The 26,227-nt window shown below is 45.7% G+C and overlaps 1 protein-coding gene across 5 annotated transcripts; it reads left to right on the forward strand.

Moving 5' to 3' along the window:
- NFAM1 (NFAT activating protein with ITAM motif 1) lies at window positions 1–25,693 on the forward strand. 5 transcript variants are annotated; one of them, XR_005629414.1, is made up of 9 exons: window positions 2,706–3,825; window positions 5,880–6,218; window positions 7,261–7,370; window positions 9,822–9,923; window positions 14,454–14,540; window positions 16,921–18,730; window positions 20,384–20,534; window positions 21,208–21,398; window positions 22,192–25,693. XR_005629414.1 is itself a non-coding variant. In XM_039725486.1 (6 exons), exons 2-6 carry the CDS (start codon window positions 5,972–5,974, stop codon window positions 16,978–16,980), a joined length of 606 nt encoding a protein of 201 aa, XP_039581420.1. In that variant the 5' UTR covers window positions 1–173; window positions 5,880–5,971; the 3' UTR covers window positions 16,981–18,856. The 5 variants fall into 5 exon arrangements, 3 of the variants coding, with proteins under 3 accessions (XP_039581420.1, XP_039581421.1, XP_039581419.1); XR_005629413.1 differs by having other exon boundaries at window positions 21,208–25,693; XM_039725486.1 differs by lacking the exons at window positions 2,706–3,825; window positions 20,384–20,534; window positions 21,208–21,398; window positions 22,192–25,693 and adding an exon at window positions 1–173 and having other exon boundaries at window positions 16,921–18,856.
- Window positions 25,694–26,227: the final 534 nt, after the last annotated feature.

Here is a 26,227-nt window from a genome sequence, read left to right on the forward strand (position 1 = left end):
CCCGTCCCTGCCCGCCCCGCCACCGCGGCACGGCCCGACCGGGCTCGGTGTGCGAGGCTCTGCCTCCCGCAGGCGGCGGGGGGCTGCCCGGGGGAAGGTTTAACCCCCTGGATCAGGTGGACCTAATGTGGCCCGCTCCGCCCTGGGCGCGCGTCAGCGCCAGGCCCGGCCAGGTGGGTGTTCTTGTGGAAGGTGTCACCCTGAGTAGGCAAAGCTCTCCCAGCAGGCGAATTCCCGCTGGCCGCAGCTTGCCACACAAGGAGCCAGTGAAGGAGAGCGGGTGGGATTCACCGCGAGGCTGAGGCACAGCCCTGAGAGTGCGTCAGGCCTGTGGTGGTAACTTAGTCTCTGGGAATCTTTCCAGCAGGTGAGCAGAGGAAAAGCAGGAGTGGGTGATTTCTAAGGCAGACTTGTTTTGCAGGTGAAAGGGAATTAGAGAACTGTCCCCTCCCTTCCCCATGGTGATGTCAACACCTCTAATTTTCCGTTTTCCCATCAAGTCACTGATCATTCTCTTCCCTGCAGCACATCAGTGGGTAGAGATGTCGTGAGGGCATTGGCAGCTTTTACCTCAGCATCATGCGGCCCTGCTGAGAGGCACTCGACACACAACGGTGGTAAAAATGCTGGCAGGGGTACGGTCCTGCTCACGCTGGCTCTGCTATCACTCCTGCTGCCAGACAGAGGGAAACTCTGTGCCTTGGAGTCTGGGGTTAGATGAGTCAAAGAGATTGTGAATCCTCAGAGGTGCACATGTTGCCACTGGCTGCCTTTCCAGCGATGGGGGTTTGAGCTGGTCTCTGACAAGGCAGCAAACCCGGAGCTGCCGTGCTGGGGAATGCTCTGAAGCGCTCTGTGCAATCAGGCTCGCTGAGCTGCTGCAGCTTTTCTGTGTGCCAGGCGGTGTTTCTCTTTTGGATGGTTGTGGTGTTAAACGCTTCAGCAATAAAGAGGCTTTGTTGTGGTCTCTGCAGCATTGCTTTTGCCTTGGCTAGCAGCAGCCTTTTTGTTTGAATTAATGCTTTCCCTGGAGTTGGCTGTGGGGGCATGTGTGGGCTCGTGTGTGTGACTGGAGTTGTGGGTGTACATTGGACACAGCTGTGAACAGGCACTTCTGGTAGGTGCAGCACTTGCCCAAACTTGTTGTTCATGCATGCAGGAACAATGTGCTTTTCCTCACGCTTGGGAATGCTGGCCACTATTGTGAGCTTTTTAAAGTGCTTCAGTGAAATTAATATCCACTTTTCAGCTACAGGCAGAAACAGGCTTGAATCTACCCCAATCCTGTATTTAATTTCAGGAAGTGTCAGCATTTGCTGCATCAAGGGAAGGACCAAGCCATACAGGTCGTAGCCAGTCAGTGCTGTGGTGGGTTTACAGCTGGCCAGGCTGTTCTCTCCTCATCATGCTGTAGAGACTGGCTCACATGCACCAACCTACTGTATAATACATGAGTGAAGGTCATACAGTGACCCGTTTCTTTGGTGCTTTTTAATTTATTTCCTTTGGCACAGGTATCCTGGTTTAGTTCCACGTAAGTTTTGGGGAGATCAGTTCAGTCCTGCTACTGGCTGGTAATAGCAACTCCCCAGCTTTTCCTCATCTTCCTCCCATTTATGTCTCCAGGGCTAAAACTCAGTTCAGAATCCCCAGACCAAATTGAATTAGAATTTAACATTCAAAGATTCAGGCTCCCTTTAGGCTCTAAGGAACAGAATGTCATCCTGTCTCGCAGTTAATAGCTGCTGGGTAGTCGTTTCAAAGCCATTTCTTTTCAGTGAGCTCTACCATAGCAAATCCCAGCAGTGAATGTATTTCTGGCCTGGCTGTGCCTTTAATCCCACAGCTGAGTCTTATGTGTGATCTCTTTTGAAATGCTAGAATTTTTTTTTTAAATTCCAGACAGCGATATTTCTAGGACTTGGCATTTCGAGTGGCAACAGGATTGTTTATAGGAAGAGAACAGAAAGGATGGAAGGATGATGTTGACCTAGCAGCCCTACAAACCTACCGCTCTTAATCCACCTATCACCTGAATTCCTGAAGCAGATAAATGCTGATAACAGTTAAAACACATCACTGGCAGGAGCAGCATGTTCTGTCCTCTAGAAATACATCAATATTGGAAATTACAAAGCTGCGTGCTACCATGGGGATGAGCGTGATATAAGTGCCGAGGAAGCCCTCACTATTCAGTGGAGTTTTTCCACTGGAAGGTAGTGAGCCCCTCTTCCTTCTCTCTCCCTGCCCCAACCACCTTGAGATGCTGTGCAGGCCTGAGAAAGGCTTCTGAATACTGTTGTGACCCCAGAGCCACTGCTGCCTGATCTGTGCCTCCATATCTGAAATACCAAGTGGGCCCCAAGTGTCTTGTTACTGCTTTTCATTGTCCTTGCTGCTCAGCATTAAGACCTGTGAGGAGTGATTTCCAGCTGAGACCAGCCCCGTGCAGCTCACATCAGCATGTCTTGGGGAGAGGCGTTGGTTTTGGCTAATCTGAGCTAAACCTTCCCTGGAGGAGTGCAGCTGCTGCACCACTTTGTGCAGCAGAGCCACACAAAGCCACTTCTCCTCTCCCCATCTGTCAGGGCTCTCGGAGAAGTACTGGAGCCATCCCTGGGCATTGTGCAGCTACATGTCCCTCCTTCCTCCTGGGGACCTGTCCCAGGCTAAACAGGAGGAAGAATGCTGTAAACCAAAAGTTATTTGGAGTAAACCTCGTTCCTATAAAGTCTGGAGGCATAAAACAGCTGATGTTTTAGAATACATGGAGCTTACAGGCTCATCTGCTGCCGTAGGTCTTTCCCCACATGACCGTCCCACACCAGTGTCTGCAGCACAGCGCCCCATGTGAATGGGCACCCTTGAAATTGCAGCAAAGTGCTTTCCTGTGGACAGTGCAATTGTCTCACAAGAAGTGTGAAAGGCGGAAGCTGCCTAAAGAGAAGTGAAGACCTCTCAGCCTCAGGAGTTTTTATGAGTCAGATGCTGCTCAGCTGTTGCATTGCAGATGTCTTAGCTAAAAACAAGCGTTCATTGAAAATCAAAGACTCTTCGTGAGTATAGGCGGCAGGAGCCTCCCACAAAACGTGGTTTTTCTCCTTCAAAGGGCTCTCCTTAGATTTGCCTACAATAGATTACTTAAAGCTTGTCTGCATTGCGAAGCTGAGTCAGGGCCAACATGGTGTGGATCTGAAATGGTCCAGCTGTTCAGCACAAATTTGCGTCTGGTTGTTCTCACTCTGTGAATGTGAGTGCCTTCCTCTGAAGGGACCTAGTGGAGAAGTCGGCTTTGGAGGGCTGTTTTGTGGAGTCAGGGGTACAGTAGAGGCTTTTTCTCTCTATTGACTACTCATGTGTGTACTCGTTCTCTGTGTTGAAGGCAAAACAGGTGATCCCACACTTAGTGGAAGGTGACAGAGTTTGTTGTAAATGCATGCGATGTTTTACAGTCATCAGGAAGCAAAGCTCTGTGTGTTACAGTGCTTGTGGTCTAGTCTTTGGACACCCGCTAGTGGGTCTGACACCATCCTTGTAGTACAGAGAAGTCAGCCCTGGTGTGGGGAGGAGTCTGACCAAAAAGCAGAAGAGCTTGCATCTGCCAGGAACTGCTTGCCAAATGCGGTGTGTGTACATCTCGCCTGTCCCTTCACAAGCAGGAGGGGATCAACCAGCTGCCCTGGCATGAAAATACCTGACAAACCCCCACCTCCTCTGCCTTTTGGATCTTTGTGTCTGGTTGCGTTCTTACAGCCTTTGACCTACCCGTCATGATCCCAAATCTAAAAGTCATCTTCCTGTTTCTTTGGTTGCTTCGTTGTGGAGGTAAACAGCTATTTTTCTTTTTAATTCCTTTTGTTTACTCTCATGTTTTTCTTATTGGAGCAGTTCCAGCTGCTATCTTTTGCTAATTTCCAGAGATCCCCTCTAGGAATTTGCACGCTGCTGCTATTTCTGTCTTTTAAGCATTTCAAAGCTAAGAGAGTGAATCCTCAAGAAAGGGGGAACATGGGAGAAGGGTTAGATAACCTAAATAAAATGGTTTGGCTTTTTCCTCGTTATGTTCTTTTCAACCTAGTGGCTTCTGAGATAATATGAGAAGATGGATCTCTCCTCTCTTTTGTTACAGTAGTGCTTAGCTGTGTCTTACATGGAAACTATATTCATGTGTGTTCTGCTATGTAGAGATGAGAAGGATGATGAATAATTTTGAAAACTATGGCCCAGAATAAGCCAGCTGGGTTATCACACCCACAGTGTCTGCAGGCTTTTATTACCACCTTTCCATAATATTGTAGCTAGTATACACAGGACTGAGCATGTCCCTGAGGACTACTGTATGTATCTCACTTGCTTTTACAGCCAAGAACCTTTCTCTGGTGTTGTAACCTAAGCTCTTCCTTACTGTCAGGCTGTTGTACCTGGCTGTGTGATGTACAGAGAATTTTCCTTAACACATGGTACTTCCCAGCAGTCCTTTCTGGGCAGTAGCTGTGCCCTCTCTCCATTGTTGTCCCCCACCACGAATCCTCAGTGCTCAGCATTCAGCAGTGCTAAGGCTGAGTTGCCTTTTCCAATGCCAGCTGCTGCTGTGCTGAGGTGACACTGCTGTTGTGATGCAGCCTTAGTCCCTGGTGGCAGAAAAGCAAGCCTGGCTGTGCTCTGGGACAGCTTTAATACCTTGTTATGAGCCTGTTCATAGATGCAGAACTCCAGGGAATCCCATCAAAAACATAAATGGAAAAGCCTGCCCATCCCCTACTTTCTCTCTCTACCCTTTTTTCCCTCTTCTCTTTTCATGTCTCTGAAAGAATCCTTCATTTTGTGAGAAGACTTGTAAGTTTCCAGTTTCCTTTCTCAAAGAGCCTCCTCTTAAGTTGCTTTATATGTGGTGTTATATCAGTTGACAAATAAATACATCCAGAGACTGCCTGATATTGAACCCTTTGTCTGGGAACCAAAGAAGTCCTGTACCCCAGTCTCCTTACTAGCCTGTGGCTCACTCTTAGGTTTTTTTTTCCTTTTTATTAAACAAAACAGGGAGTGAACTGTGGTGTGTTCCCCCATCTTATTCGTTGTCCTTTCTTTTAACTTTTGACATTGTCTGCTGAGTTACAGTGATAGATTACTTTAAACTGCCTTGGATGTATTAGAAGGAAGCATAAGAAGGGCATGTTTCATCTCTGCCTGAGATACTGTAATGTATAAATACTGAAGATCTGCAGTCATCTGCAGATAGTTCCTGTAGCTAACATTGAGCCTTGTGCTTTGCTCCTGTTTTAGAGCAGCAGAGGCTTGGAGTGATTAAGCTGTGGCTTATTTCTCATGGTGGCCCCCTATATGGAATATGCAATATTCTTCCTCACTGTCTATTCAGAAATACACAGCCCCACTGATAACACTTGCTTGTGTACAACACCTCTGTCACAGAGCCAGCACAGGGCCACACATAGATTCCCAAACATCATTTATACATTGGGAGTTTCAGGAGATGTCCAGCTAGCATTTATCTTGGAAAATTGCTTTCTATTCACCTGCTGTAAATATGTTCATACACCACTGCAAAATCAGTTCACTTCCTGCTTAATTTCCTGTCTTTCTGTGTGCTGCTGTTGTGTGGAGGAGCTCACAAGAGAAAAGGGGAAGCCTGTGAATGCAGCAGGCTATCATGGATCAGACAGCAATTACCCAAGAGATGTGGCAGATCACACAGGGCACATGCTCTGAATCACTCAGCTTCTGACAAGGGCCAGCACTGCGTGCTGTGGGCATGCTTCCTGGTGTGTGGTTGTTTTCAGAGTGATCCTGTCTTTGGGGCAGCCACCCTCTCCTCACTAAAAGTGAGGTTAGGTGACTGCTAACAATTATTACCTTTACAGGAGGAGATGTCGATGTACAGCAGAAACCTCCAATCCAGGTTGCCTTGCTCAAGGAAGGAATATCCATCCCCTGTGAAGTCATCTTCCCTTACATGCCTAAATACACCAAATTTTCAATTGACTATTACTGGATTAATTCACTGCATCAGAAGACATCTATCTATAGTAAGGAGGAAAATGTAGCCATTCCTTCTGGGAAAGAGAATAAGACTGCTGCCTTACATTACAACTACAGAATCATGACACTTGAAAACACCTCTTCTACTGGCACATACTACTGCAAGGTCAAATGGAATGATATCCAAAAAGTGGGAAAGGGAGTGTTTGTCCATATTAGAGGTAAGTAAAAAAACAGAAAGTAAGGGCAGGAAGTTAAAAATCAGCTGTATCTGGCTATGGAAACCTGATCTTTGCTCTTGTTTTTCTCTTTCCATGCATGCTATGAAGTCAGGTATGAATAATGCTTTATGCCCAATACAAATTGCCATCAGAGTTGAAATGCACTCGGCACAGGTGTTCTGCTCTTCCCAATGTATAGATGGGAACATAAAGAGGCAGTAATTTATATCTGCCCTGCCAGAGGGGAGTCAGGATCTATCCAGGGACCCTGATCTATCCAGGGACCCTGAACACTGGATCAAACAGTGCTTTTAGGTGTCAGTGTTCAGGAGACAGTGTGGTTTGTCCTTCAGCAGTGTGACAGAGGCAGCTGATAAGGTCACTCATTAGGGTGCTTGCTGTTACCACATGTACAGATTCAGCATGCTCAGTTTTAGGGACTTATGAACAGGTTATGGCCTCACCAACATGCCTCCCTCTTTTCCATTTGGTACAGGGAGTTGGTTGGTCTGTTAGTGAGCACAGTGGAAAGCTTGGTGCAACATAAGAGGAATGTGAAAAGTGATAAGGAAGTGCACTCTGCTGACTGGCTGGATGTGCATTAATGAGTGTTGGATATGAAGAACTTGTTAATCCAAATGCAAAGAGCTGTGATGAAGTAGCTTTGCTGTCCTGGTCAGAGGATACCTGCAGTACCCGTCCTCCCAGTTCATGTGGCCTATGTGCATTCCACCATCTGTCTTTCTGCTCCTAGCACAAAAAGACCTTTGCCAGCCTCTGTCTACCAAATTTCTTGTCTCTCACAGTTATATCACCACCCTCTGTGAAGTGGAGCTGCTTATACCCTGCATCTTCTGTGTGATTCTGCAGCTGCACCCTGCCCTCTGTTCAGTCAGAGTATGTTTGAAGGGTGTGTGCATTTCTGCCACTATATTCTGCACTCCTGTATTTTTGTTTCCTCAAGGCTCTTTCCAGGGTTAAAAATACAGCAGGGTTACAGCTTGCACTCACATTGTGAACCTTTTTGCCTTCTTTCTTACAGATACAGGATACATAAATACCTCTTATGGGTGGGAAATCCTCGTTACCCTTACTGTTCTTCTTGCTGTACTGAGCATCACCGCAACAGCTCTGCTTCTGTGGAAAAGAAAGGCAAGTAATAACCAAATAAAAAGCAATACCTGGTGCATCCTAGGAATTAATTCCATTTTTTTCTAACTTGGCTGAATAGAAAGTCCCCATGCTGAAATTTCCCATGCTGGGTGTCTGATCCAGTTTATTTTCTTAAGTTTTTCTGAGAAAAAAAGACTACAGTAAAGACAAAATGAGTAAGTGATTTGCCCATTAAAAAAATTCTGGCAGTCATTTTGACTACAGCATGCTCTGCTGTAGTCACACAGTTGCACTGACACAGTGCAAGAGGGCACACTAGCAGTGTGCTGGCCCTGAGAATATTCCAGGAGATGTAGCCTTGTGATGGGATTTTGGAAAATTGCAGTTTGTGCATACTCAGTCATGGCTCTTGTCAATTTACCAGTTCAGTTGCCTAAAACCCCTGTGAAGGAGCCAGTTAGACAAGTAATGTCCTGTGCACCCAGGCAAATCTGTTACAACCCTGTGGCAGGACTTTCCCTATTTCTAATCCTCTTTCAAATTGGAGGTTACTCTTTCAAGGAGTCTGGAACTGCATTCCTGAGCTCGGACACCATAGGAAAAAAACTCTGTGGAGTGATGGGGATGGGGACCAATGCCTTGGACAGCTGTTTGGCAGAGAAAACATTAAGAGACAGAGTGAAAGGGAAAGGTCAGGGCAAGGATCTCAAGGAAGCTTGTATGAAAATTACAAATAACTGGGAAAAACAAAAAAAAAAAGGGATGAGGATTGGACTGTACAATCTCCAGGGACACCTTCCATTAGCAGTGATTCTGTAGGCTGGAAGAATGAGCCTCAGGGGGGAAATTGGGACTGGAATATGGAGTGAGGAAGCACTAGGAGGGTCTTAGGACTGGATTGCCAGAGCCCCTTGGGTGAGGAGACTGGTGTCCCAGGTTGGGACCAGCTGGGTAAGGAAGTGGAATCTGGGAAGCTGAGAGCAAAAGGAGTGGGGAAGAAAGGATTTGAAGAGTGGGAGAAGAAAAGCCAAAAGCAGAGCTAGAAGAGCTGGATGAGATGGACCCTGGAGTAATAATATTGGAATCCCTGTTGTTTGGGGAAAACCTACTGCTTCTAGTACTGCCACCCTCAGGTGTTCCAATAGCATCATCTGCATTCTTCCAGAGATCTCAAGGCAGGCCTGAAAATACCCATACATCTTCTGGAATGGAATTTGGGATTGTTGGTTTCTAGGTAGAGTATGCTCCAAACTCCTTGAAGCTGCTCTCTGCCACCCCAACAGCAGACTCTGTGCATGCTCTTTTATGTGGAGGCTGTGCTGCATGTCCAGTCCTTCGACTCCAAGGAGCATCAGGTTTCAGCACACACAGCCAGAGATCATGAGGCTGAAAACAGCACGGCAGCAGTTGGCAGCCCAGCTTATCTCGTGAGATTTACCTTGCAGGCAGTCTGATGTGGGGGACAGAGTGTGAGAGGCAAAGGGAGTCAGCTGGAGACAGGCCCCCATCTCTGTTTGCCTCAGGAGTGTTTCTGTGGGGATGAGGAGGGGAGGCACTGTCACGACTCACCGATTGGCATCTCTGGGTTTTGAGGTGGGCCAGTGAATCTCAGACTTATAGCCTCTCCTTGGGGTCTGAAGAGATTGTGCAGTCATTACATTTGCCCTCCTGCAGAACACAGCCCATATTTCTCACCACAGCTTGCTCAGACCTGCTGGTTTAAAAATGTTTATCTTTAAGAGAAGCTATTTAGCATCCTCCTTAGTTACTAATGGACTGGAAAGCAGTTTGTCGTTTTCATGTGATGTGAATATAATCATCCCACTTCTTTCTGAATTAGAACAGAGATACTTAGCAAAGCCTTCTGCCTTTTCTGCCTCTTCTCTTGCTTGCTGAGCAGGGCTAACCCTTCTCTGTGTGTGCACGGAATGGGTTCAAGGAGAACTCATGTGATGCAAGAAATATTCAGACGAGGGTACCTTCTTCTTTCAACTCCATGCTGGACTTGTGCATCCATGTATCACTGACTAGATATCACCATTAATGATTGTCTGGTGCTCTTCTGTAGACTCTTTGTATTAGGAAAAGCTTCCCTGCCAAATCCTGATAAAAGTAATTTCATTTTGCTTCTCTGAAATTCCTCTCTGCACTATGACCAGTGCCCTGCTTTACTCCCTGTCTTATAGCATTGTTTTGTGCTGCTCAGTACTTAACACCCTTCAGCCAGTAAGGTTTTGGTGGTGAAAGTGCTTTATATGTACACACAGAGCCCAGTTCTCCTTTCCACTGGTCCAGTGTAAGTCACTGGATTCTGCTCTTAGTGAGGAAAGTAACCAGCACATGTTGTACAGACACTGCCAACACTCTTTCTTGTGGAAGCATTCAGGAGGTGTGCAAACAGCTGGCTTTGATATGACATTGGTATTCATTTTAGCTTTGGGGACATGTGATTTTCTCCAAATGTGTCATTTGGTGTCTTGTCCTGAGCAGGTGTTGTGCCCTAGAAGGAACCAGCCAAATATCCTGAGACACAAGGTGGAAACACAGCTCCCTTCAGCCAGCCCACCACCACTACCCCCTCCTGTCTATGACGTGAGTACCAGAATCACCCTTCAGCTCCTCTGTCCACAGCACGGTACAACCCTTCCTTTCCCTGCCATGCTACAGACAATGCCAGTGTCATGGTGTGAAACGTAAGCAATATCTTCATACCAGCCTGGTCTTGGTGACCTTGCCCTGCTTAGCTTCCCTCAGGACTGGGTGTGTTCCATCCCAGTCCCAGGCATGGCCTCCCCAGTGCCCGAGCTTTGCCCCACGCCCTGCTGAGCAGCACAGAGCAGCAAGTGTGGGGCCAGGGAGGGTTCCTGGTGGAAGAGGTAGAAGGGTCTCCAAAAGTCAGGAAGAGGGACTCTCAGCCCCACTTTGTACTGCAGAGTGTCACAAGGGCATGGCCTTCCCATCTGGAGAATGATGCCTCAGGAAAGGGACAGACGCTATGCCCTGACCAACCCTCAGCTGTTTTGGGCCTCTGCTGTGGCATCTTCACTGGTGTCAGTGTCACAGACCACTGCAGTCCTGAGCAGACACACTAGCTAGCAGGGGGAGATGGACAAGGAGAAAGTAAAGGGAGTTTCTTTTTTTAAGCATTTCCCTTTTCATTGTATAGGATCTCCTTTTCCATTTCCCAAACTGCTCCCACTCCTTGAGCCACACTTGAGCCACTGCTCCCACTCCTGTAGCCACAGTGTCCTAGGTAGTAGAATTGAAGTAGCTCCCCTGAAATGTCAGGCCTAGACCTCAGCTACCTCAAGTAACTGTGACTCCTGATCCCATTTACAACCTGTCCAGCTCCATTTTATATGGATTCCTTTCTCTTCTTTTACGCCTATGGGATGGCTGCTCCACTAAGAAGGAAAGGGTTAGGTTTTTTTTCTTGTGATCTGTGGGACCAGCGAGGAGGAATAAAATGAAAGTGAGTAGAGAAGGATGTTGCCTGAATATTAGGAAACCTTTCTGTCTGTGAGGTCTACAAGGGCTGGAAAAGTCTCTCCAAGGAAAACCTGTGAGCTCTGCTGCATTAATCATTTAAACTAAACAAAGCAAAGCTCTGGAGAATGTGCTACAGAGAGGAGATAATCTCTGCCAGGGAGGCAGGAGACCTGATCAGGGGCAGACACCTACAAGAGGATGAGCCTGCCCCTTCTCATTCTCACTCTGTGGGGTTGGGGGGGCACCTTTTTGTGGCCCTTTAATTTTTGGAGTAGCAGTTTAAAAGAGAGCACTGTGTATTGTATGTGATATATTTATTCTGGGCAAAAAGCAATGCTTTGGGTAAAGGAGGTTGCAGGTTATAAACCTTTTCATTTGTATCAAGTAATTTCTTTTTAATTCAGGCTTATAAAAATCCGAATGGGTAGTTTCCTGCTGAAGTGGATGATTTCTGCAAGGAGACAAAAAAAAAATCAAATCCATTTCTCGCTCAGTCGGCCTCGTCATGCATCCTTAGCTCCATCTTAATTACATGTTTCATCATGTTATTCTGTTCAGGCTCCACTAAGGCTAATATAGCAAGCCAGCAGAGCCAGCCTTAGGCACAGGCAATCCCAGGAGCTGACTGAGCCCCTGTGCTTGCAGGAGCCCTATGGAGCTGGCCCAAGAAGCCTTGCTGTGAAGCCTGTTAACCACACACCAGCTGTTCAGGGCTCGTGGCCAGCCCGGTGTGCAGGGCAGGTGGCTTGGCCTTCTTTGGCAGGGCTGCAAGCAGCCTGGGACCATCTCCTGCATGCTGGGGGGTACGAGTCTGCCCATGGGAGTTTCCTCTGTTGTGGAGCAACTGCTGCAGTGGGAGGGCTTGAAGCAGCAACTCCCACTCCAGACAAGGCACAGGCTGAGAGCAGGGCTGTGATGTGGAGAGCAGCAAGCACAGCCCTGCGAGGCATAATGGGCAGGGGAGGAGAGAGGGTGAGAGCCCTGGGATGGAAATCTGCGTTGGATGGGCCCTCACAACAGATGAAGGGAATAGAAAGTTGACAAATCTTATTTCCTTTAAATGATAACTGGTGCTCCACAGCTAAATTTTATTGGGGCTCTGCATGGTGTAAACTCAGCCCTGCAAACTGTGTTTGAAATAGGTGAGCTGTGAAAATCTATTGGTGGGGGTTGAACTCAGTGCTTAATTCATGGGGAAGGAAAAAATATGTGATCAGCATTAGGGTAATCTAAGGCAAGGCAAAAAAAGGAAGGACAAGTGAAAAGTAGCTCCCAGTGATGAGATAAAGAAGGAGGTCAGAGATCAGGGGCTGGACAGGAGACCAGCACATGCTAGCCATGCTGTCTGTGTGGGAAAGCAAGAGGCTGGAGTCTGGAGGAAGGTGAGGCCAGGGAAGCACAGTGTCCTTGCAAGTCTGAAGCTGGGAGCAGAAGCAAGAGGAGGCAGCAGTGGACATCAAAGTAACAGATGCTGTTGGAACTGGCTGGCACAGCTCATTAAACCCTCTGTGCTATCTTACACGGTAGCAAGGCTCATCCCTGGTGTGGGAAGGGTCCTAACACACCTTCTGCAAAGTTGTCCTGCTGAACATTCCTGGGAGAAAATACCTTCCCCAGTGGCTCTTCTAGGTGCCACTATATATTTTGTGGTCCCTGAGGGTGGCTGTATGCAATGGAAAGTATACAAGATAGCAGAAAGCCTGGTAATAAGGGGGCAGCTGGGAGCCCACTCTGTTCTCTCTATCCTGCCTTCCTTGACCTCTCTGCCCTCCTGCAGCTGTAGAGTAGCTCTACCTCACTGCACTGCCCAGAACCAAACCTGCATATCCTCTGACTTCCAGCTTAGCTGCTCAGTTAACCAGCAGCTTGGAAATAACAATCTGAGGGACTTGCTTCATCTGTTTTACACTTCAAACAAGCTTTTTTTGAGCAGCAAACAGAACTCCTGCAGTGCAGGTGCAGTCAGGTTCCAGAGCACAGGAAATTTTCCAGGTGTGAGGGAGACAGGAGGCTGTTCAGGGATAGGAAGGCATCTGTCAGCAGGGAGGAGAGTGGCCTGTGTGCCTTCACTGTGACAGTAGCAGGTGATCAGTGACCAGGTAAAAGTAATTAACTTGCAAATGGTGCTTGGAGACACCAGCTCTCCAACTGGCCGGAAAAGGACCAGCACTGTTAACAGCCTGCATGAGAAGAAGGCATGTGAGGGAACGGAATCTTTCCTGGCACTTGAACCTTGCTTGCAAATAGCTTCAGACTGGAGTAGAGAAAGAGGCTGTCTGTCCTGCCAAGGGGACATGGAGCCAGGCTTCTGGAAGCTCAGCACACAAGACGAGGTCGTCACTGTGAGCATCACAAAGAGAATTGAAAATGAGAGTGAGGAAATAAAATTTTCTGTGTGCACGTGCAGATGGTGGGGATGTCTGAGCAGGCAGAGCAGGTTTTTGGGAGCAGGAAGCAGACAGGTGAAATAATTTGACTGTTTCCAGAGTAGCAGTGGGAATGTGAGAGCCATGTGGTTCCCCATGCACTGTGGCCAGCTCATGTCTAAGTGCCTGTTTATTCCAAGGCTCATTTCCCAGTGCTGCTTCTGTATCCTCTGGCCCTGTTCAAAGCTCTGTCCTGCTGGCCATGATCCTTAAAGATGCTGAGTGTTTGCAACTCCACGTGAAATTATGAGGGTTCAAGTGATTGGCAGGCCCCAAAGAATCCTCCATGTTTACTCATCCTCCTCACTGCATTACAGGGTGCCTCGCTCTCCACTAATACCATCTGCCCCTCTTGCAGCAGCAGCTCCTCCCATCTTCCTGTTGCCGGAGAAACAGCCACCTTGGCAACCTGCTGTCATCCTTGAAACACACATGGAAAAGTCCTCATGATTGTTATGTTTGATCCTTCAGGCAGATCTGGAATATCACTCAAACTGACATGCATCTCTTGTGACACGATTACCTGGGGGACAACGGGTGCATATGCATGCAGGGTGTGTGTGTGTTTCTCTGTGTAGCTGAGTGGGACCATGGTAATGTTTGAGGGCCTGGGAGCATATGGATTTTTTTATTATTCTTTGCTCATTCAAAGAAGAAAGGAGACTTCTGGCTTGGGAAAAAAAAAAAAACAACAAACAATAAACACAAATTGTATTCATTTTCAACAGCTTCTTCACTTCAGGACCCCCAGCCTCTCCCATTTTCTCACCTTTGTGTCTCCAGAATAAACATGAACAAGAACTTGTGGTTGTCAGGCACCTAAACAGTCTTGGGTGGTGCAGAGCACTGCCTCTTACCTGTGGTCACCCTGGTGCACAACTTAACTTTGCATGCTGGGACTATTCTGGAGCAGAGGGAGGCAGGGGCATTGGCATTCTTCTCCACTGCCTTACACAGGGTAGGCAACATCAAAGCCTGTCTCTGTAAGCCTGAAAAAAAGAAGATGATGCAGCTGTACTATAGGGATTTCAGAGGAAAAGGATTTTCTGTTTGCCCAAGTTAAGGTCAGGAACTTCAAAATTTTGGAGGTGGCAGGGGTCCCTAAAAAATGTCAGGCATTCTATGGGGAGCAACCCAGTGGGTAATTAGTTATATTAAACCAAAGTATTTTATTTGACACCTACTTTCTTCTCTTTTCTCTGTGCAGAGCCTGGATGTGCAGCAAGTTGATGTCTATTCTAGCCTCGAGAACAACACAAACAACCCATCACACAGAAAGAATCCTCCAGGGAAGGTAAGGGCCAGGGCCATGTTCTTGGAAAGTTCCCATATGCCCTGGGCACCTCAGGGAAGAAACCCCACATAATCTCATGACCTAGCAGGCAGTAAACGTGTCTGCAGTCCCACCAGAAGGGGAAAATGAGATGTGACATGCACTCACCAGCTGGGCTGCACATGTAGCCTCTGTTCCCTCTTCCAGCAGAGCCCTGGCTCCTGCAGCTCTGCCAGTTCTGGCACTCACAGTTTTGTGCAGATGCTTTGCTGTATGACGTACGCTGAAAGGCACCGAGGGGTTTGGCATCACTGCTCCTTCTGAACAAGACAGGCATTCATGAGGAGTTGGGCAGGTGCTGCTCCTGTTATTGCCCTTTCCAAATTATTTAGGCAGCTGAGACATCCTCTGGGCTGAAGGAATCAGTGCACCAGCAGCAGACCCTGAACCACAACTTTCTTCTCACCAGCACTAAGCACCTGAGAGCCATTTCATGGTAGCAGAAGCCAAGATGGTTTGAGCAGAGGCTCATCTTATACAGTGTCTGCTGTCAGCTCTAGTGCTCAGGAAAAGGCAGTGTGGGTATGTTTTGGACTTGGATCTTCTTCTTCTTCTTGGGCTGAGAATTATGAGTGAGAGACAAGGAACTAAATTTACTCACAGTGAAAATAGAGGCAACTAGGAATATGCAGGTGTAAATCAGTTGTGGGGGCCACATGAAGCAGACCAGAGGCCCACACAGCCTTCTACCCTCCCTTTGGCAGGCATCAGCTGTTTCATATGGACAAAACTTGCATCAGGCACTCCAGGGAACATTTCCTTCTTATCCTCAGAACCTAATTTTTCTTTTCTTCTCCAGACCTCTTATCTGCTTAAAAATATATATTCTCTTCCATTGCTAGAAAATGTTCCTGGAAAACATCTGCTGCTCTCTCCCATTAATGTTCTGTTGGGGAGAGTTTCCTTGGTTGTACCAGCCCTCTCTTTCATGAAGGACATGTGTCCAAGATATTTTCACACCTCCCACCTTTTAAGAAAAGGTGGTCTAAAATCAAGCAGCCCCCTTTGTGTCAGAGCTCCTTGTTGTGTGGTCTGGTCCCATGGCCACTGGCCTCCTGCAGTTACTGCTGTGACACCACCATGGTGGTGGTAGCAAAAGCAGTGGCAGGCTCCTGGTTATTGAGGAGAAGGATGGGTTGTTCCATATGGGCTTGTCTTATATGATGCATTGGAAAGGACAGCATCCCTGCATTTGTGTTTTGCTGCATTTTGAATTATTTGGATAAGGGCCCTCTTTCTGATCCTGTTTATTCTTCTGTATACCTTTACCAGCTGCTCCCTCTGAAATGATTCAGTCTGGATGGTAAGATGAAGTATGTGTGGGGTTATTCCCTACCAGGGAGCTGTCTAGGCTGTGCTGAGTTGCTTGTGTGTGGCCCACACCATTCAGCTGTTGCTTGGAGGGACAGAGGGTCTGTAAAACACAGCAGCAACAAACACAGCAGAGGAGAATCTGTGTGTGAGTGAGTCTGGCACTGGCAGCCTCGGCCAGGGTGGGGTAGAGGCAAAGCAGGGATGGGAGAAAGAGAGGAGAAAAAAGCAGAGAGGGGATGGGGTGAACTCTCACACTGAGAGCAGACAACTCCAAGTGTCCTCAGTTCTTGTGCTGGTCTGGAGGCTCACTCTGCTTCAGGGGGTCCAGCCCAACCCTTGCTGTGGGAGCCTGCACAATTGAGGGGGAGCTGTAAAGGGAAGCAGGGCAGAAAGCCTCAGGAAGAGAGCATTTGCATGCTGTCACTCTGGACTGGTGGCCAGTTTGGATAGCAAGGGGTTAATCCTGCACGCTTTGGAGGTGCCTCCACTCAGCACTTCTGTAGTTTCCCTTTGGTGGTGGCAGCAGAGAAAATGCTAGTGTAGGTAGGGCTCAGTTCAGCCGGTGGCATTTTAGCTGCTTGCTGTGTAACCTTGCTTACAGCAGGCCTGTGCCACACAGCACTTAAAATATCAGTCTGTCAGCGCCTTGTCTACACAAGGAACGGTCGTGAGGAATAGACTCAACTGTTGAAGAAACAGGATTGAGGAGGTCAGGGAATTCCTCCTTCACAGAATCCAAAGTGATTTATTTTCTTACGGAGTCCAATTTTCCCTCCCCTCCCTGTCTGACAGTTTTTTTGGGGAAGAGTGACTCGTAAAGGAGGAGGCATCTTTATCCCTTGGGCTGGATTAGTCACGTTCGTCTCCGGTGGAGCAGCATTTCTCACTGTAGTGGCTTCTGTTTCAGCAGATCACTTATAGCCATTTCTAACAGAACAAACGTCAGTGTCTGCTTATTAAGAATTAATTAATCATCTTTTGAATAATTTTCCTCCATTTCATTTTTCTCCTTTTCATCATTCTGCAGACACCTAAGAAGCAAGAAACTCTAGAAGAATCCTCTGATACATTGTATGAGAATATCTAACAGGGAAGATACCAGACATCTTTCTCTATGGCAGAGCTACTCTCTTACATCCCTGATGAGATGCAGATACACGGAGAGATCCACACTGACTTCAGAGCACAACCACGAGGGAATTGTGAACCCCTTGCCCCTTCTAAACTGCCCTTCATTAACAAGAGAATGTATCTGTTGAAATCCCTCGGGGCTCAGTCTGCATTGATGCAGCAAAGCTATTTTGCTGCAAAGCTGTTTGATGCAAAAGAAAAGCTGCTTTTGTCAAGCACTTATCTTGGGAATGGGCAATCTGTGAAGGTTTCTCTCACCTGCCCCGGCTGAAATACTTAACTGTTGATCCTCTCTGCAAGTGGCAGGACAATCCAGAGACTTCCCTATTTGCTGGCTTGATGTTCCGATCCTGACCTGCAGCCGCTCATCTGATCCTATGCTTGCGACTTTGCCGAAATGGCCATCAGGACTTCATGCATAGTTTAATCAGATCCAAGCATCCACCTGCGCATTTCCCTTTCTCAGGAGCCCCACAGCAAACACGCTTTCTCATAATCTGCTAATCCCATCAAGTAGTCACAGATGCCTGCTGCGACCTTACTGGGGCGACTCAAATCAGTGCCTCTAAGAAAATGCTTCCCCTTCAGCAATATCAGCAGTACACGGTGAGGACCGGATGCATTGATGGAGATAAAGGTGGAGAAAAGGAACACAGAGAAAATATCCCTTCCTGACAACGTCTATGTCTCAGTGCCCATTCCAGAGCAAGAAAGAGGAACAAGGAGGTGGGAACGTGAGGAAACTCTCTTGCTGGGGCTGCTTAAGCCGGGCGGGTCTGGGGCCAGGCTCCAGCCTGCCGAAGTCCGAGGGGAGCTCGCCGGTTTCCTTTTCTTCTTGGCAGTGGCCATTGTCATCGCTTGGGATTTTGAGCCTCTGTGGGAGCAGGCATGGTACCTCTGCCCCACCAAAACCAATCGGTTTGCCTTTGTTTCAGCTGGCTGGGGTAGAGTACAAAGCTCCTTTACACGCCCCCACCGTACATTACTGGCCAGGGAGATCAGTTCTGAAACTTAGAACGACCGGAGGAAGGAGGCCTTAGAAGTGAATTTGCTATCCAAGTTCTTTCTCCCCTGTCAGCTGGAACTTGCCTACCATTTGTGTTGATGCATCTTCTGCTTCTGATAGGGAAGATGTTATAGTAAATAGCTGTATAACATGATCAAACCAGCACATCAAAAAGCTGAGGCTGTTTTATCTCATATTAAAAACAACAACGAAATAACCAAACAAAGCCAACCCAAAATAAGAATATGCAGCATAACTTGAGAGGAATTGTAGAAACCTCTTTAAAGAAGAAGATCAAATTAAAATTGAGCTCCAGGGTCATAGGACCCTCTCTAGCTGAAGATAATGTTGCTATGTATCAGAGATAGAGGCTGTGGAAAATGTCTCCGGGGCCTCCAACCTTCCTATGCCATGTTTAAAGAGATAATCCGCTTATTGCTTTGCTCTTTTTATTAGAAACCATTTCAAACATGCAATTTGGACTTTCTTTAACCACAGAAAAATGTTTTTTCTCTTCCCAGCACTGAGAAATTCATTTCAGAAAAGGCGATGAATGGACAGCACGTCTTATTAGATCCATTTATAATTTCTTAAGTGATCATAACAATTATAAATATTTTTGAAGTAAAAAGTTTTACATTTTACTAATACGACCAGGAAATATTTGTGTTCACAGAAGAATTTACAGAGGATTGTACAGGTATAACAATTCCTTTCCTTAACAAATTTGAAGAAATGATGAGATGAATTATAAATATGTTGCAGTATGGCAATAAAATATTCAGCAGATGCTGGTGGATTAGATGAAAAGTAAAAACTTTCAAAATAATGATGCTTAGGTTTTGTGTTTTGTTTTTTAAATTTTATAAACGTTAAAAATACTGGATGCTACTGGAAATTTCTGGGCAAGGATCTCTCTTTGCAGTGAGTTGATTTGTCTTGTGTTTCTGTTACCTTTTAAAGTAGCATGTTTCTTACATTTATGCCTGAACAATTCTATATTAAAAAGCTGAAGCTGTTTAAAATAAAACATGAGAGAAAGAACAGTATTTGGAATGGAAAATGCTATTCTAGAACAGTCAGTGCTGAAGTACTGGAAGAATCACACCAGGTTCTGATCAATTAAGTGAAAAATGAAAAATTTCTAAGAAACACTGGCAAATGTGAGGATTTGGGCTGTGTGCCAGTATCAGGGTGGGGGTTGCTGTGTTGATTTCAATGGCTTTTGGGCTGGCCCTGAGGAAGGCAAAAGGCTGCTGCATGAGGAAAAGGAAGTTTAAAGCTATGAAGCCCCAGCCTAAAATCACTTCTTTAGTATTATGCACCATGGGCAGCCACAGCAGCAACAGCTTGTGTGAGAGAGAAAAGCATAAAGCAGAAGGCTGTGAGAGCAGGGATGTTTTTAAATGGTATGGAGTTTTCCAAGGTGGTATGAGGAAGTGCCTGAAGGCACAGGTAGGAGAGACTATGAAATATAATTTATATAATATTGGTATAGCTACTTTGTAGCAGAGATTTGTTCAGGGAAAAGGCAGTCACTTGATCTTTTTGTTGTCATTTGGTCTTTTTGTCTTACCTGGCTCTGTGGCCCATGAGGATAGGTGCAAAAAATGAGTGCTACTAGCAAGAGGAAATGTGTTCATTTCTAAGTGTTAGGCAATTGGGAAAAAAAAAAAGGAAATGATGGATCAGTTTCCCCAGCTTCACAAATATGAGAAGCAGTGACTGGCTTATTGTGTTCACCCTGTACATTTTGCTGAGAATGGATTCCTGTTAAAAACTGTCTCTAAGGGCTTCAGCTTCACTTGCTTCCCCCAGCATGGTGCTCTTATGCACAGAGCAGGCTCCCTGGTAGTGGTATAACATTTGATTCCCAGGGATTGAATTATCCTTTTCTATTGGCAGGATTTCAGGGAAGTGGAGGCCTGTTACCAAAGTAAGCATCCTGTGAGGTGGAAGTGCACTGCTTGCCTTCTTCTAAAGGAGGTGCTGTGTTTGGACTAGGATCCTTTGCCCACATCACCAGACATGTGCCTTTGGTCCTGAGAGTGAACTGCCACAAAGGGTGCTGGTGACACTGAGGTCATCTATTTCCTTTAAATGGACTCCTTCATAATGCTTTACAGCAAATTCTTATTTGAGAAGGCAAAAACCAGGGTGCAATTGAGAGGTTTGTTGATTTGATCTTTTTCTGCAGAGGACAAGCTCTTGCATGGGTACTGGTTTGTCATACAAAACAGTGCAAACTATATTTTGCCTTTATCTGCAGACAGGACCTTACTGTGGTAGATAATGCCAGTGAAACATGTGTCCAAAGTGTTCTCCTTCATCACTTCTGTCTTCTCTTCTTTAGCCTTCTCAGGGGTGTCTCTACTGCAAATCATCTCTAAATACCCAGCTAGGGCTGGTTCTTTATCAAGGGAAGCACTTGACTGCGCAGCACCCATGAAAAATGGTTGCTAGGCTCTGGTTTGCACTGCTGTCCTACCCAGAGTGCCCTGCAGGTGTGTGAGTCTGGGCCAAGGGCAGGGGTCTCTTCTTCCAGCTGGGCTGTCTCTTGGGAGGACTTGGTGTTCTTTTAGCCCTTGGCCATGCCATATAATGACCCCGTGAGACAAGGATTTAGGGAAGGCAGTGAGTGAAGCCACCAGATGGTGCCCTAGGTCCTCTCTGCTCTCTTCCCTGTCCCCTGCGTGCCCACATGCCCCCGCCAGCTTTCCTGGTAACCCTCAGACCACAGACTCCCTGGGGGTGGGCAGCTACAGGCACACAGAACATCCCCAGCCAGGACTGTCTGCTACCCCTGGGGCTGGTGACTCTGACACTCCTTAAAGGTCTGCACCTTGGCCCAGGTGCCACCAGCACCTGTGAAGAGATGGGAACAGGACAGGCTGCCCTCTTTTGCATCCATGATGTCTGGAGCAATTGCTTCATCAGATACCAATGTCTGGGCACAGGACTGCCCATGCAAGGGACAGGAGAGTGGCTGCTGACACCATCTCTGGGTCAGAGTGGCATCTGAAATCCAAAATTAGCCAGATGTTGGGGGCTGCTTGGAATTGCCACCACTTTCTTTCACCATTTGGAAGAATCTTATCTTGGGTTTGGGAAAATGTGTGTCTATGGTGAAAAAAAATTCTTTGCACCATATGCTGCTTCTCTTCTTTCCTATGTCAGGAAACTGATGAAGGCTCAGATATTGCTCTTTCTGTGGTGGTCAAGATGTGCAACACACAGTGAATTATCATTGAGAGTTTATGAAGAAAAAAGGAGCAGCTCAACAGAGCACCAGTGATCTCCAAGAGAAGAAAGTGAACCTTCGGTGTCTTCTTTTCCTTGATTCTTGGACAAGCCAGGCTCCACTTATTGTGAGGGATGAAATGTTTTTCTTTCTTAATAATGAAGTAGAAATGCAGATTACAATTAGTAACTAGTATGTCACTAGGTTCTTCACTATTAATAACTAGGCCTGTAAACTGCTGGAATGTGTTGTGAGCAGTGAATCTTCAATGTTCACAGCATCTGTGCATCAGAGAGCTGCCACTGTGCAGCTGCCTGGGGACAAAGTGTGATGGTGCCCTGACAGTACCGGACAGGTTCCTGTGGGAAGTGACACAGAGAAGCTGCTTCTCAGGGAGGGACTGTTTCAGCAGGAGGGGAGGGCTCCCGTTCCAGGAGGAAATCTTTCTCACTAGCTGATGAACCTCTCCTAGAGCTCCTCTTTTCCTTCAGCTTTCTGAAATATGTGGGTTGTGTTGTATCACTCTGGGCCACATGAAGATTTGGATATACAGCTGGTAGGGCCAGGCAGGTCAGCCACCCTGCTTTAAAGAGTTAGAACGTAATTATCCAAATTGGAACAGGGTGAACATGAAAAAGCTAACATATGGGCTTCTTCAAAACGTTATGTCTTTTAATAACCTGTCAGGGCCTCTGGTTTCTATCCCATCTGAAAGATTCATCTGCCTACAATTTTGTGCAATGATATCTGAGCACTTCCAGGGGTAATAATTGTATCCAAAATACCTGTGACACAGTGAGCTTCCCTCCCTTGTGAGAGAATTAGTGCTGTAATGCCCGTAATGGTGCTTTTGGCACTGACACGTACTATTAAAATCAAAGGTTTCAGAAGTTCTTACAAGGCTCAGTATGTCATTTCAGGTTCATGCATGGAAAAAATGGAGAGTCGGGAGCTTAAATGACTTTTCCAAGACTACAGAGCATCAGAGGCGAAGTTTGGAAAAGAATTCAGGTTTCTGTGTTCTTAATTCTATCAGGTTGTCCAGGAAGAAACCAGTAGCTGGGTAAGTAAGACCTGCTGAGCTACTTATAGTTTAGGGAAAAGTAAAGTTTCTTCTTGAGTCACCAGCACTGGGTTCTGCTGCACTATGCTTTTCACTTTTGATTTCTCATGCAGGTATCAATAAGACCTGCATCTGCCTAGCTGAGGTTGTAAAGCTGCAGAAGAAGTTACTCCTCTCTTTTACAGAGGCATCCATCATTTTTGCAATAAGGAAAGCTTATCAGATCCAAATTACCATAAAAAGTCCAAATATGTATGCTGTAATTCTCCAAATAAATGTTTACAGAGGGAATGTGCTGAGTTGTTGTTCATCCAACCCATGAAGTCTTTCTGATTGCTGAAGTTCCTGAGCTTATGGAGAAGAAACCAAATGACTGCAGCTGAATTGCAAAGGCTCTCTCCACTCCCAAGGAAGGAGGCAGGGAAGTCCCTACCATCACAATTAGATGCTGGAGAAGGAGGTGTGAGGTGAGGTGATAATGCTGATAGTAATGCGAATAGAAATGCTTGCCATTCTTTTTAATGTTTAAAGGAAACTACAGTTTTGAAGTGATCTAATTCCTGCTCAGTTGGGTTTTTTATTCAGGCAGTGAAATGCAATGCTGTGCTGGCACATGGGGGAGAGAAAGCAAAACTTCATCTTGGCTCTCTTGGGATTTCTGTACACTTTCAGACTCATTCAGGTAAAGGCAGGGTGTGAATCTGAAGTATGCAGCTCTTCCAGCATGGCCCTCTGTGCAGATTGGCCCTTTGCTAAGAAAGGTGCAGAATGCAGGTGGGGGTTCTGAAGAACCACTTTAATAGAAGGAATTGTAACTGTTCTCCCCAAAAGGTTTAAGATCTTGCTGTCCATAAAAATCAGGTTAGCTATTTTGGGTTCTTGCAGAGCTAAAATGAATGCAGCATCTCTCATTTCCAGTCATGATAAGTCATTAGATATCAATTCTTAATTGCTTGATTAATCTTGAATTTTCAGAGCTGACAGTGCCTTTCCAAGCACTTAGACAAGAACTACATTTGAAAGAAAGGAGAAAATGCTTCTTTTTTCTTTACTTTTTTTCCTTTTCTTTAAGCATGGTCTGCAAGGTAAGAGCATGAAATTACAGAGATTTGTAACATGTTGTCCTGAGAAAGATGGACCATTAAGCAGAGTGCAAATGAAGCAGACACAGGTTTGTGATAAGCTGGGGGGGGGTGATGGATTAATTTTAGCATATGCTTCAGTAATTCCTTACAAGATTATATCAAATATTAGTATACTTACATTTGCTGTATATTTGTGTGTGTTAGGCCATGTTTTTCATGTACATAAATAAGCAGAAAGGTTTCCTTCATGAAGCTCATGACATTTCTATGTAGAGGAAGACAATTTAAGGTCAACACTTATGGGGGACTATACCTCTGTGTGCTTTGTTATGGGTGAACTGATAATGATCACTGCACATGCCTCCCTAAAGGGTGGTGTTTAAAAAATACAGACCAAATTTAAAAGAAAAGCCATTCAGACTCTCTACGGAACATTTATAAAATTGTTTGGGGTTTTTTTTCCCCTGTTTTTTCTTCCCCCCAGCCATGAGTGTGTGGCACATCTGGGCTTAGAAGTGACATGGTGTATCAGCCCTTGCTTTGAAGCAACATATTAAACTGTCAGGTCTCCTTTTCTGTATAACAGGCAGGCTAGAAAATATGATGGCACAATGTGATGTAAAGGTATTATGGGTGCAAGCTTTCCTATGTTACATCTTTTACATCCTGTCTTGGTTTCATCCCTCTAACTATGGAATATGAAAGATTTTTTTTCATTCTAATTAACAACTCTATCTGCCACAGACCTTGGAAGAGGTTAGTGCTGCCCAAGACATCTACTCCAAGGTCTGTGTAATCCAAATGAATGTTTATTAAAACATCACTGCTGTTTTCTTGCAGATGGTGAGCCCGTGACATCTCAAGGAAGTCATAGTGATAAAAGGGAAAAATTCTGACAATAGACCTTCCCCCCCACAGCCCTTCTCAATACAAGACTCCATCTATGGTTACCAACATGGTTATTTTGGTCTACAAGTGCCTCCAGCAATGGTGTGGAGAAGGGAGATTTCCACGTACTGGGCTGGGACCTATTGCTCTGCAGATGTCCCAGTCTGTGAGCAGTTAAATGGTCCCAAAGGCATCTTGTCCTCATGCAATCCTTTCCTGCAGTCAGGGTTTCTTTAGTGGTTTCTTGTGTGCTTGTTTCCATAGTCTTGTGTGATGTGAATCAGGTGGTGGGAGCTCCTGTGGGATGCTGTCTTGCAGTCTTGTAGATTAATGTTTCCTTTACTTAATTTACTTTATATTTATCCCATTTATACTCGCTCAGACAACCCTAAACATTCCTTCTTGCTCCCTGGTGCTTCTGCCCCTGAAGTTCTCACCTGCAATTCCCATGATGCTCTTCACAGTTGTTATTTGGCCAACCTACACATGCTGTAATCCCTTCCATCTTTTTGTGTTCCTCTTGTTTTATTTCCCTCCAAGTTGTTGACATGTAGCTTGCACCGCGTTGTCCAGAGCTAAACATGTCTTCGAGCTGCGGTCTCACCACTATATTAAAAAATGGGACTATTGCCTGTATCTCTGAGAAGAGGTCTCTGCCTTTACAACCCCAAATTAAATTAAGTGCATGATTTTTGCTGCCATATCACATTGCAAAAACATATTAAATCTGCTGTCTACTGTCTCCCCGAGGTCTTCTGGCATTTCTGCTTTCAGTGCTTGAGCACAGATGATTCCTCTCTTCACCTCAATTTCTGTCTTTCAGCAGCTCATGTGTTGTACCTACTGCCTTTGTAGACACGTGGGATCGTTCAGGGTTCCTCTTTGAGGAACAGCAGTGTGATTCCTTACACATAAGTAAATTCCCTCTCTTTTTTTTAGCATGAAATAATCTGTCTCCACCATTTCCCTTCCAGGCTGTCCTATGGTAATCTCTGCCTCAGTGCAATTAAAAAGCGTGTTACTCTTTTTGGTTTCCAGATTTTCCTATTTATAACTGTATAGAGCACTGGCCTGTATGTTAATAATCTGCCACAATCTGTTTGAATGTCGCATACTGAGGATCACAGGTTGGAACTCTTTTTCTGGAGAAAAGAAAATGCTGTTCTTGCCTTAGGAAGTTTCTGTCCCAAATGTCAAGAATATGGATTAGCTTTTCTTTGGTGGGGAATGACATAGTAAAATGTTGCTTTGTGCAGGAGACCGTTTCTATGGGTGGCACAACACTCTGAAATTAGCTTCCTTGGGAAATAAGGTCTATCTGTCACATGAACTGCCATTGTCCTCATTTTCTATGGTATAAACACAGAGCAACATGAATAAAGGGGACGGAACAATCATGAACCCAAAACTTTGCTCTATGCATCGTTTTCTTTCTGGGGAGAGAACAAAAAAAAACAAAAAAACCAATCCCTTCATATGACAGAAGGTATTCAGAGCAGCTAATGCAGTCCTGGAAAGTGCTTGAATATTATGTTTATGAAAACAGTGTAAGAAGTGATACAGAAGTGAACACATTCTATCATATCCTACTTCATAGATAAGAGAATATGGAAGAATCAGTTAAGGCAAAACATTAAAATGGTATTGCAGCCATGATGGTGTAAAGATCCTAGGGAGGCAAGGTTTGTGGTGAAAGGTAATATCTTGTATTAGATCAACTGATAGAACTAGAAAAAGCAAACAGCTATTGGGCTCAGGGTCTTTTTATCAGATCTGACAGAAAACAGCAATATTCAAGCTAGCTACAGGTTAGATGCAATTGCTCTTAGTTTAATCTAATTATATTAATCAATTGGACCACTTAAGAAAAAGAAAAAAAGGAGCACCTATGAAGTGGAGAGGGGTGTAAACAGCAGTGAC

Source organism: Passer montanus, unplaced genomic scaffold (genome assembly GCF_014805655.1).
Source record: "Passer montanus isolate IOZ18808 unplaced genomic scaffold, ASM1480565v1 scaffold55, whole genome shotgun sequence".
Classification (NCBI taxonomy): Eukaryota; Metazoa; Chordata; class Aves; order Passeriformes; family Passeridae; genus Passer; species Passer montanus.

What these genes read in the sequence shown, in the direction of transcription:
- NFAM1 (XM_039725485.1), top strand. Translation starts at nt 3,771, where the DNA reads ATGATCCCAAATCTAAAAGTCATCTTCCTGTTTCTTTGGTTGCTTCGT. An exon ending in TTGGTTGCTTCGTTGTGGAG is followed by an intron (nt 3,826 to 5,879) that starts GTAAACAGCTAT and finishes TTACCTTTACAG; the next exon opens with GAGGAGATGTCGATGTACAG. An exon ending in AGTGTTTGTCCATATTAGAG is followed by an intron (nt 6,219 to 7,260) that starts GTAAGTAAAAAA and finishes TCTTTCTTACAG; the next exon opens with ATACAGGATACATAAATACC.